Source organism: Triturus cristatus, chromosome 4_2 (assembly GCF_964204655.1).
Source record: "Triturus cristatus chromosome 4_2, aTriCri1.1, whole genome shotgun sequence".
In the NCBI taxonomy this organism is placed as follows: Eukaryota; Metazoa; Chordata; class Amphibia; order Caudata; family Salamandridae; genus Triturus; species Triturus cristatus.
In genome coordinates, this window is record NC_140586.1 from 510,351,879 (window position 1) to 510,364,592 (window position 12,714).

Here is a 12,714-nt window from a genome sequence, read left to right on the forward strand (position 1 = left end):
TGAGGCACAACAAACTCAGGTGAAAAGGCAAAGCCACTTTAAGCATGATTTCACTAAGCTTTATATACTGTGTTATAATGTCATGCCACTACTTGAGGCGATTGAACAGGGAAAGTAAAAAATGGTTATTCTTAGAAACTGAAACCCCATTAAAAACCTTACAAATCCAATACTGAACATTTTGAATAAAGGAATCGTGACACAAATTAATGTGCAAATGGACTCTTGAGCTACTGATGCAAAGCCAAAGAGTTTAGAAATCCATTCTGAGGATATACTGCAGTCTCTGACCAAAATATTTGTTATGAGTTTGTGTGTTTCCAACAGAAGCTGAATAGGTAGGTGATCTCGACCCTTATTGGACCCTTTTTAAATGTAAAGCAGAAGGCTTTGAAGACCATTATCTAACTTAGATATACAAAGCTTATTTTCTAATCCAAAAACATGACTGTGACAATCATTTATGGCTTGTCCAGTGAATTTTATAAGCTTTCGAGAGTACACTTCTTGCAGTATTGTATCTGTCGGATAAAGAAATTTGGAAAAACAATTGAAACTCCCAATAGCAGAGATATGGCAAATTTACATTCTTTCTAAAATAGGGCAAGGAACTAAAATTAAGAAACTCTTACTTTCAAATATCATTCTTAAAAGCATGAGCACAGAGATATTTATCCTCCATTACGACATATTTAATCAAAGCAAATTCTGTGCTTATTCTATGATGTTGCTTTCTGGGAATATGTCAGATTCATTGAAGTTAGTTTAATAGGGTAAAAAAAGGGTTCGCAGACTGGAGGGGGCCTTTCTCTGAGAGTCAATGAGAATGATGGGTTATAGCCAAATAAAACACAAGAATGAGGATGTTTAATAAGCAACCAAGTACCCTTGTTGACTGCACCACAATGCATTGTTACAAAACAGCGATAATGTGCGATCAAGGCAAGGTTTACCCCTGTTCTTGATTTTATTTAATAGTGGCCCAAGTTCTTCGATCGAGCGGGTTCTCTATTAACTTGACTCTATACACAGATAACCCAACAACGTAGTTTCACAGGTATCCCTAAGTTCAAATGCACTAAGCAACATATGGTTATGACAAATAGTGTACAAGAGTAAGCGCAAACCAGCAAGAATGGAATAAAATCGGGAGAGAGATTCAATGTAAACACGTTCTTTGGGTATTTGGGGTTAGGTCACTTCAAGCCTTTAAGAAAACTATGAGAAAATACTATTAAAAGTGAAAGTTGACTTAAAGAAGTGGGAAAACCTTCAAATGTCTCCTTTTGGAATGTGTTTATTTGCATACCTACAACAACTTCTAAGGACTAAATTACCTCCTTCTGAAAAGAACTTAAGCCACTTTGGGTTCGAAAGTGATGAGCACAAACCATCTTGCAATTTTTTGAAGATTATAAATGTTGTAAAAGACTGAATTAAATTTCTAATAATAAGTCCCGCTTTCGTAAGTACTAGTATCATATTTCTCTCTGATGCAATCAGTATTATGCAGGTTTACATAGGGTCTTCGCAAGTAAAACAACAAATTTGCAAGTCCTTATGTAAGGGATGATGGATCTTCGTGATCTAACTTTAGGCTTCACATTTGAGCATCATAGAAAAATCATCAGAGGTCATTCATCAGCCCTGCACTGGAACCAAGTGTATAATTTAACTCAATAAATGTCTAAGATTTATACAGATGTGCACCCTTGTAATTTCTTGTGATCTTCCCATTCTAAGTGGTTAAAAAGGTTTGTTACAAGATATTTTTGATCATCCACAGTGTCTGGTAGTAAGTTTCCATGAAATTTCTTTGTCTTCATATTTACACACAAGTTTGGAAAAATCCAAGTGTCCTCACGATTTTTATGGAGCTATGTCACAAAGAATTACCAGCACTCTGTGAAGCATATTACCCCTCAGCCTTGAATTACTTTTGAGGGTGCTCAATAACTAAGCTAATCTCCTAGAGGATCGGGATATGTTGGGGTCACTCTCAAAAACAGAACAACTTTGAAGTACTGACACTGATTTATAAATGGGTAATTCAGTCATAAAAAGAGGCGAGGCTTACTTTTTCAAGTATTAAGAAAGATTAGAGATCTAAATATTATTGGTAAATGGTGCAGTGATTTCAGGTCTAGGTCTCACGCCACAATACTGGACTGTTAAAAATAGCATAATTTAACAGATACTCCATCTTGCAAATTTAAAGAGGGTATATTGCTTTGTTAAGCCATACGATTAATTTGCTATGACAGGATAGCAATCATGAAAAGATGGGAGAAGCATTACTTGTTCATTTGCCCAATGCCAAGTACGCAGGTTCATTTGTAGCATGATGTCCATTCTCAACAGAGGTTATCAAAGGAAGTCTGCAGACATCCCAATCTTGCACTACTAGTCTGGAGCTCAAAATCAAATGAAATCAGCTCTCAAATTCATAAACTACTTGATAACAATTTCAAAGGAAGTAATAATGTGTTGGAAGAGACCAAAACCTCACATAAAGGAGCAATGGTGGAACGAGGTGAAGAAATATATATAACTATGCAAAGTATTAAAAACAAAGTAAGCATAAATAGGCTGTTTGGTACATGAGTACCTAAAAATGTACCTTACATAATAATACATTAAAATACCATGAGTTCAGCTGATTTAGATATTAACCACCAGTGCAATAATTTACCAAACGTCAAGCACATCAGCAATGCAAGACAGGTGTGGGCACTTAAGTATTTTCCTATTGGATTCAGCATGTTAAAAAGTTAAACTATGCGTACAGAATGATTTGATGAATTACTACAAAAAATAATCCAATTGCCATGGACTTATTTTCTGTCTGTTTCAGGCTCATTTGAAATGGGGGCGCAATTGTCAAGATTACAAAGTAACAGCTAAGGCTGAAATGGGTCACTTTGGTAGCCAGCCTGGCCTGAGGATAAAGCTAGAGTGGCCACGAATTCCTTCAAAGCTCAGAGATGCTCAGCAGTGGTAAGACTTCATTGCTTGCTTTAATCATTTATAATTAAATGCGGCAAAAATGTGCTCGTTTACTAAGTAATTAGTGTAGGAAGAGTATAGTCTGAACATAATTCTGACTCAAACATGAGAAACTTAATCATTGTGCAGATCAGATAAAATATTTTGTAGTGCTTGGTATTGGACAATAAAGAGTATACAGAAATAATGATGTGTGTTAGAATTCAAAGCTGAAATTAGATTGTCAAAGTTACAGTGAATTCAAAAGACATTATGTTTATGGTCTTAATTCTTTAGAAAAAGGACATTAATTTGTACACAAAGATTTACTCCTACATAAAACTCTAGTACTCCAGCAGTACTGCACCCGTGTTCTCCTTCGTAGACATTTGTGCATGCCTAAATGTAATATGTGTACTTCTACACGTGTAAATAAGCAGCAGAAGCTTATTTGCATTTTAAACCATGTTTTTCTTTCATTATGCTCATGGAGGACTGCCTTCCCTTGCACAGCCATCAGTTTTGTTGGTGTTCCCTCCATATTCCCATTCCATATGGAGATTTACTCCTGAGAACGACAGGATCAATTTTCAAACTATAAACAGGAAAGAATGTGCCTTACAAATGTCAGTCTGTGTTGTGAAAACACACAAGCTCACAAGTTCCCACTCCTCGTGTGAGAACATATGCTCCTGTATAGACTTTCACGATACAGCGGTGTATTCATCTGCAAGTGTAAATTCACATTTTGTAAAAGCAAACTAAATTACAGTCGTAAACGGGCCACTTTCTCACCATTCGTTCAACCAATGTGTTTGCATGTCTTCTAGACTCAGGCTCTACAACCCAGAGAAAGTGCCTTTGTGGAAGAGCAGATATAGAGTGGAAAGTAATGTTTTAAAGACATAACACCTTCATTTAGGTAACACAAAATATTTCAGATTGCAAGTTTTCAAGATTTCTATAATTCCCATACCTAGTTGCTATTTTAGAAAACATAACTATGGCCACATTTTACAGGCAGTGAGGTGAAGCTTTGGTCTTGCACTGTTGAGGTAGGCTTAAACATGTAGCCCATCTCAGCTGGACAAAAGAACTAGAACCAAATCTGAAAGCCAGGTAAATCATATGTACGTTCAGTAAGGTAAGATCAGCTATAAGTACTCCAGCATCCAACTTTTCACAAGTGGATAAAGTATGCAAGGGAGGAGAATATTGAGGGGTGCATTTAGTTTTATGTGGGGCATTTTCCTGATGGCAATTTCTCACTTAGCATCTTGACTAAACTTTCTTCCAAAGTTTTGTCACTAGTGGGATTTTTCTGTGTGAGGAAAACCCAGTATAAGTTCAAATTTAAATTTGGTGCACTAATACTTTTAAAATTGGTTCTTACACCTTGTACCAGTATGATTTCGTAGCCATCTAATTTTAAAGTTCCTGTCATGGGATTCTTACATTTCTCACAAATTGTGTGAGTTGTGTTAATACCGCCCCTCAGACCTGTTTTCATATCACCCACGTCACTGCCATTAAAGATAGCTGTTGGCTGACCAAAGAGGCATCTGAATGATTTATTGCTGTCTATTGCATTCTATGGTTTTCTTCAGCACTTTTCGCTGTTTTTTTCTAAGTCTAAAAGTGCCTACGTCTAAGTGTACAAATGAAGAAAACAGGACAATAATACGAAACATAGAAATAGGACTTTGTGAATAATACTAAAGTACTATAGTGTTGTCATGAAAGAAACACTGCTTCAGCTTTTGATACAGTGGGGCGATATTGCAGCACTGCTGCAAAACCGGCCCCCTGTACCAAAAACGACCCCCACCTGTCCAAAACCGGCCCCCACCCTTCCTGCCCACCGGCAAAACACCCGGTGCTGCTACAGCTAGTCCGACCCTGGAGCAACCCAGCCTCAAGGCACTCGACCCGAAGTGAGTCTAGTTTTCATATTCTGAAGCAGATGGAACGTAGCCAAGAAACGTTTGCCAGCACGAGCTGGAGCACACTGCTGTCATCCAGGCAGGAACAGATCACCTCCTGGATTGCTGTTTTGCAGCAATCAGTAGGTAAGACTGGATGATTTTGCAGAGTGTTCTAAGGCATGGAAAGCAGGCAAAGTTATGTTTGTTGACCTGCACCATCAGAGAAAGATTGCAATAAAAAAGAAGACCTGATGAAGCTCTGTTGGGGTAGGTTCAGGTTAGGAGGCCATCTCAGCAGGCCACCAAGTGTCGAACCAAGTGGAGGTGGAGACTCACTGGCACCTCTGTCTTGTTAGTGTTTAGATCCCTGAGCGCATTCACACATCAATAGGGAAAAATAATCTCATTATGTAGCCTGATAATGAGTTGGGTATCATACAGGTAACAGGAGAATATACATCTGGAAGAACTGATGAACTTCACCAAAGGAGGACAAGAAGAAGGATACACATTAAATAAAGTAGGGGTTATCAATGAAATTGATCAATATAATGATGATGATAAATCTTGCATACCTCACAGAGAAACTAATGGTGCACCAAATAAGGCATAACCGAATGTAGTTTGACATTCAATTGAATTACTTGTCAAACTATAACTAGTAACACATGCATGTTTTAACTAGCTAAAATCTATCTGCGGCGGACCATGTGATTCGTGTTGGTGATTGTCTTGCAGGGCTGCACAGTTTGTTCCAGGAGCTGCATATATGGCAGGATTTTCTGAAAGACATCAAAAGAATCCTTACCGGCAGGCAAAGATAATTCTGTCTCTAAGCTCTTCCAGGACCATTGATGCGGTTATACAAATACCCAGGGTAAAATGACTATAATAACATATAAGTAAAATGATCTTATATATTTTGCAAATGTAGGTATCCATGTAATATGACTTTGTGTCCCCTTGCACAGCTCACACTCTACTATAGAGCCATTCAGCTCCCGTTGGCGATCCCGGCTGCTCGACCTGCGCAGTCTACAGACCTTCAGGCCCCCGGGTGGAACATCTTTACTGAAGTCCCAACAATGCTCATGGACTCCCTCAAAGGTGAAGCATGTCTTTTATGGGTGCCACAGGAAGAGTTATCATTTTCTGGACTACATGCTAATGAAAATGAGTTCCTTGCTTATTTTCTTTTAAATATAAATGTTGTTTTCTCTTAGGTCATTGCACTGTTTCACACAATAGAGTCACCACCTTCAATGGTGTTACTTTTAACTATTCAATGCCTGCAAGTTGCTACCACGTCCTCGCCCAGGATTGTAGCCCTGAGCTGAAGTTTCTGGTGACGATGAAGAAAGAAGAAGGATCTCCTGAACAGAAGGCTATCAACGTCAAACTGGGCAGCTAGTAAGTAACTGCAGTAATACCAGTAGGCCTCAGTATAGGGGAATGCACACTGAGCAGCGAAGTGTTTGTAGTCCTAGACAGGCCCTCACCACAATGTGTTTACTGACCCATAAGTTGAGATCCCACTGTAGATACATCTAAATTTATACCTATTCCATTTCAATCCTTCCATTCTTCCCCCACTGGGCCTGTGTATCATTGCAACAGCTTCACTGCTATGTGCACATTTCCCATTTAAGCTTTTACTAAAGTTATTGTTTCTTTTAATGATTTGTTTTTTTTGCACTAATCTCACTTCCATCTTGCATCCAACACAGTAGAGTCTTGGTTCCCTAGATCTTTTGTTCATCTTGAGGGAGATTTTCAGTTTTGTGAGAATTTAAGAATAAAAGCTCATGTTGTGTCAAACTGGGATTCACCATACAGGGTTAGTCAAAATTCCTTCTACAAAAGAAAAGTGAGCTTCGTGAACCACAGATCTTGGGAGCACGGATTTTTCCAACAATGGTTACAGAGGAGGCTGTTGTGAGACATCAGATAATATGGGCATGGGATGTAAGAAGCATAATAAGACTCTTATAGCGTACAATGTTGTGGGGCAAAATCAGGATGACACCGCTTTCCTACAACTAAAGGGGCAAAAATACCTATAATAATCACAAACAATGACAGCTCTCTGAAAAGAAAAAGTGTTAAATGCTTAAACTTTGTAGGTACAAAAATAGATGTTTGTATTTTTTGACCAAAATTCTACCGTTGAAAGTATAATTTAGTGATGCTACTCAAATATGGAAATTTTCCCTTACAAGGAATTCTACGACGGACCCAAGGTTGTCAATGCGTGACTAAGACGTTGCATTGCAAGGTCACCATGGGCTAGAAAAATGGGCGGGAAAAATCTGCCCACACGCCTCTTGCTGGTTTTTAAAAAAAACATTAAAAACCCGTGTGATTTTGCAGCTATGACTGAAAACTGGTGCATTGACTCGTTAGAACCATGAGCGCTAATGCCAGTGCACCTGCTGCACTGATGATAGCCACACCCTCAGTGAACGAATGAGCTACAAATACGATTCAATATTCCACCAAAATAGCAGAGCCTATAATATCAGAGGAATCTTTCGAAGGGTGGCCTGGCAATGTATCCTGAAATATTCAACTAGCAACAGAACTGGTTGTAAATGATTATCTGGACTTTCAACGTTTGAGCGATTTAATTAAGGATTGTCCATGGTTTAAGACCATTTAAAGACTTTATTAAGTGAGCAAGGATACTGATAACATTGTCTTAAATCAGTATTAAACCTTCATAAATCAGGGCTTTTGGTTAAGGGCCTCAGGTACGTGAACTGTTATTACATAAGGAGATGCAAATACAGTGCAAAATTCGTCACTGTTCCTTATTTGTTTTTAAATTATAGAGAAAATTCACGTTATTAGATCATTGTAAATCTGACGAGTGATAAATTTGCCCTTTTGCCAGAATAAAATTATGACACTCTGGGGCACATCAGCAAGGGCCTGCGATAATTATCACTCAGCGCTTTTAGCGCGAGGATAATTATCACAGGCTAACGCTGGATTCTATCGCGGAGATAGTGTGCTATCAACAACGCTTATCTCCCAAGCGATAGGAATCCATGCGTTAGCTGGAAAACAGTGTGATTATCGTTGGAAATCCAGCGATAATCGCACTGCGACCTGCGATACCTTGCTGATAGGGCAGGGTGGTTTTAGCCATGTAATCCACCTCCCATTGGATTACATGGCTAAATCAGATTACAAGCAGGCGTAAGGAAAGTAGCGATAACATTGTATTGGCTCCTCCTAAACAAAAGAAGCCCATACAAAACACCTGCTGCACTAATGATAGCCACACCTTCAGTGAAGTAATGAGCTAAAAATGTATTGCACATGCCACCAAAATTGCAGAAAATATATTACCAGAGGAATCTTTGGAAGGGCGGCCTGGCAATGTATCCAGAAATATTCAACTAACAGCAGAACTGTAGCAAATGATTTTCAGGACGTTCGATGTTTGAGCCCATTTATTAAGGATTGTCTATGGTGTAAGACCGTTTAAAGACTGTATTAAGCGAGGAAGGATATTTATAACATTATCTTAAATCAGTTTCACACCTTCATCAATCAGGGATTTTAGTTTAAGGTATGAGGTGCGTGAACTGTTCTTACATAACTGGTTGCAAATACAGTACAATTCTTGTCACTGTTCCTTATTTGTATTAAATGATAGAGTTAATTGAGGTTATTAGATCATTGTAAATCTAAAGAGGGATACATTTGTCCTTTTGCCAGTGTAAAATTATGACACTCTATTCTTTGGTGACGTAAGTGATCCAGAAGCTGCAAATTGTTCAGGATTCGTCAGCTAGGCTGGCTCTGGGTCTGAGCCAAAGAACGAGCATGTCAGATCGGCTACGTACATTGTATGGGCACCTCCAAGAGTCCTAAACAAAAAAAGCCCAAGCAAAACTCTGAATTTGTCGCAATGCAATCTACAGTGATAAGACTGACAACTGCATCAGTGGCACAACGATAATTGAGGGTGCCCCATTGCAAGGTACGTGGAGGAGCCCCCTCCGGACTCTTATCAGGAGCTCCCCGGCCGAAGTGCAGTGCTGAGGGGACCCCTGGAGCTTGGGGACCCCCATGCACTGAGGGGGATGCGGGGGACTGTGTTACGCCTCTGAACTGCATGAAGGACACATTCCCCCCAGAACTCTGAGATCCGCATCTCAATCCTGCGTGAAGCCCCCGACTTTAAAAAGACCAGAATTGGTGAACGAATGCTCCTGGTGATATGTAACCAGCTTGGATCAAAGGTCCTATCCATTTGTGCTTTCAACCAGAGCTCCGGCACCTCAAAAAGAGCGTACAATATATCTGTTGTCGCCCATCTTGTCTAGTCTTGGTATTAAAAGAGCCATTTAAAAATCACAGTATCAGCGCTGAGATAGCTCTTTTTGAGGTCTAGTTTTGCGTTAATTATAATGAATAAATCGCTAAATCACTGCATTTTTATGCCATGCCTCTATATGATGTATGCAAAAAGAACAACTGATGGACAGAATGCAGAACAATGTCATACACTCACCCCAGTACAGAGATTTGGCCCTAAATCCATCGTTTTTTTTGCTCACCATGCCATTCCAGTTTGGACCCAGCAATATGCAAATCAATCTTGATCCCGCGCCCAATGGGAACAGTCCAGCCCGAACTGCCAGGCCATGATGTATGGCAAATGACATCAAAGGACTACCACACAGTATTTTGTATTAAACATTGAAGTAATATTTATAGCCTTGACTAATGCACAAAGAAATAGTTTTCACTGTGTTTTAAGGAAGCACACTGTCTTTAATTTGAACGGGTGGTCTCCAGTGCTGGCACCGGCACTTAATTGGTTTCCAGTGCTCGGCAGGGCACTCAATTGTCATCACTGCACTTATGGCACTCTGCCACATGGTGGCGCTGTCAATCTAATTTACAGATGAGTAGAACAAGTCTGTTTATGAATACAGATATACATTAAAAATACTAATATCTGCCTCCGGAGCCAATCCTTTAGCTTTGGGGACCTGGAATCATCTGAACTGTCGCACTTGCAGGGGAGAGAAATGGTTAGCAGTTGTTTTGATACTGTTATTGGCAGCGATGACGGGGAATTGGGTGGTGCAAGCTGCTGTGGCCTCCTGGCCAGAGCCCTGGCGCTTGTTATTTACAAATTAACTGCTGTGAAGCAGGCATTAATCCTTGTACATGCAGAACGCAGTACACAGCCTTAATCATGAGCGGCATGTGCTTCACTAGCCTGCCAAACCATTTATTTTCTAAGCACTGTAACAAAAGCGGCGAGGTCACCCTACCAAGACAACATGGCCACCTTAAAACCCTTCTCTTTCTTCCTTCCAGTGATATCGACATGTCTCCTTCCTCTGAGTTCCCGACAGTTACGATCAATGGAATAAAGGTGGACAATCTCCCTTATCATTCCCATTCTGGTAAGTCAAATAATTAAGCGAAATCAGTTGTGTATAACGATGGAAAAAAGGGCGGGGCTCCTTGACCCTGTTGAAAGGAAAACGGAGTCAGGTTTTCACAATATTCACAATGAGTATGCATGAGACAAATGTACAGAGAAAAGAAATAAGCAGAAAGTTACGATAATTTAAAGACCAAATGGAATGTTTTCACTTTTTGGGAATACTGTTTATGCACATAAATAGTCCACTTTTTCAAATCGGACAAATGAGTTGAATGAGAATTTCCTGGGGTAGTTTTATCAGTTTTTGAGTTGAGATGTTACTGTGGTATGCAGTAGGTTGCTCTGTCAGGCATAATGAGTTGTTTAACCCCTGAGTCAGAGCATACCCTGGTGTTATCATTCGGGATGGACATTTCTGAATGTATGATGTTGTGACAGTGGATTGTAAGAAGAGACTGTAAGAAGGGACAACTATCATACAATGAAGTAATCAGCACTGCAGTATACTGAAAAGTACAAGCTGTGTTACTTGTGATCAGAGGCAATGGGCTGTGCAGTATTCAATTAATATGGTAGTATTAACAATAGGTAGTAGAGTGTGTGCTTTATGTTTTACTGTAGGCAGGGGATGTGGGCATTTGCATAGTCTAGCCTAAACTGGATGTCTGCAACTCCATGGAGGGCCATGGAACAGTCCCACACCCTACAATAGATGCTATGGATGCCCTACCTCCCTTCCACCACCAACCCACAGTCGTCACCCCTCTCAAACTTTCCACCTAAAAGGAAGCAGGGGAGTGCCCGTCATGTGGCCTGAAATAGGACTGGGATTTCAGTTTTTGACTACGACGGCCTGATTTTGATCTCCGGTGGCGGGTCACTCCGTCACAATGGTGATGGATATCCCGTCTGCCGAAATATAAATCCCATTACATACTATGGGATTGATATTTCGGAGGGCAGGATATCTGTCACCTTTGTGGCAGAGTAACCCGTCCGCCAAGATCTAAATCAGGCCCAGGGGTCTGGGTGTTATTCACTACTCTCAGTGGAATCATCGCAGTAGCTGGGTTTGGGTACAGGAATGCCACCCGAAACTGGAAATTCGACCTCCTGGCATCTGTGCAACTGAATATTTTTTTTAATGGTGCCCTTGGAAAACGTTTTGATTAGATAATCTGAACACTTAGGGCCTAATTACAATGTCAGTCAGAAAGGCCTCGAATGACAGTCGGATTCTCCTAAACCGTGTCTTGAACCTATGTTTTCCAACTGGCTTGGAAACATTTCCGACCGATCGATTATGATGGAAAGGTAACTGTTCGGTCATTCCGAATTGGTTCTGACTGGCATTCGGAGACTCAGAGTCGGTCGCAGCCGAATCGGACAGCTCTATGGACCGCGTTTCCGACCAACGTATTATGATGTTGGATTCGGACAGCCTTTCCAAATCAGTCTGTCCAACACAGAACTGCTGTCGGAGACTGACTTTGGGGGCCCGTAGCATGCCCCCTTTCACCCATAGGCCTCCAGTTGGGGCCCGAGGGTGTACCCAAGGGAACCCCCTTTTAAACCATGCTCACTGTGGCACGCACCGTGCAACAGGGTGCAAGGGTTTCCGCAACCATCCCTTTTTCAATGGGAGCTTGTGTTGTCAGTCAGAACACAGGCTTCCATTGAAGTCAATGAGAGACTTACCGAACGGTGTTCGGAACCATCATAACCGGTCAGTCGGACTCGGCGGACATGAGTGTGTCAGAACTGATTCCGACAAGAAGTCGGTCGGATTGCTTGCCGACCAACATCGTAATGAGGCCCTAAACACAATGCCTTTAGTAATCCGGGTAATAACATCCGCACAGATGTATAGTGGTTAGCTCAAGAGATATAATTTAGTTGCAATGTATGTTTTCACCTCTGCTATTGGGTTTTATGTTTTGAAACTTCATGTAAAAGCTGCTGATCCAGCCTAGAATTGTATAATTTTAATAAAATATAAGAGAGCGAATTTGCAGCCCTATTTCTATCCCTCAACACAGAACCTTCGGTGCTGATTGAAAAGCACAGAGATGGACTGTCCCTGAGTGCACCAGACTATGGCATTGAAAGACTCTTCTATAATGGAATCACAAGCCAGGTACTCTTTTCTACTTCCGATTTAATCTGTTTATTCGGATGACGTTACCTACCTGCTGCATAGTTAACTTTATTTCTGTCCCACAAAGGTTGAGAAAGCGTTGTGGATGAAGGGGAAGATGTGTGGCATCTGTGGCCGCCATGATGATGAGCTGGAACAGGAATATCAGATGCCAGATGGAAATGTGGCTAAAGATGAGGAGAGCTTTGGACACTCGTGGATGTTGTCAGGAGAGGGGTGCTCTGAAGGTA

At 40.6% G+C, this 12,714-nt stretch overlaps 1 protein-coding gene and 1 long non-coding RNA gene across 3 annotated transcripts in view; one reads left to right on the forward strand and one right to left on the reverse strand.

Moving 5' to 3' along the window:
• LOC146834637 (vitellogenin-A2-like) overlaps positions 1 to 12,714 on the forward strand; it is a 97,935-nt gene that overhangs the window by 67,431 nt on the left and 17,790 nt on the right. The window contains exons 27-33 of one of the 2 annotated variants that reach the window (XM_085602106.1): positions 2,855 to 2,997; positions 5,649 to 5,787; positions 5,882 to 6,017; positions 6,134 to 6,320; positions 10,254 to 10,342; positions 12,342 to 12,463; positions 12,552 to 12,711. In XM_085602106.1, coding sequence (XP_085458232.1) covers positions 2,855 to 2,997; positions 5,649 to 5,787; positions 5,882 to 6,017; positions 6,134 to 6,320; positions 10,254 to 10,342; positions 12,342 to 12,463; positions 12,552 to 12,711 — 976 coding nt within the window. The remainder of the gene's footprint in view (positions 1 to 2,854; positions 2,998 to 5,648; positions 5,788 to 5,881; positions 6,018 to 6,133; positions 6,321 to 10,253; positions 10,343 to 12,341; positions 12,464 to 12,551; positions 12,712 to 12,714) is intronic. The other variant, XM_085602107.1, reaches the window with a different exon arrangement.
• LOC146834638 (uncharacterized) overlaps positions 1 to 12,714 on the reverse strand; it is a 135,868-nt gene that overhangs the window by 37,784 nt on the left and 85,370 nt on the right. The gene's annotated exons all lie outside the window — the stretch shown is intronic.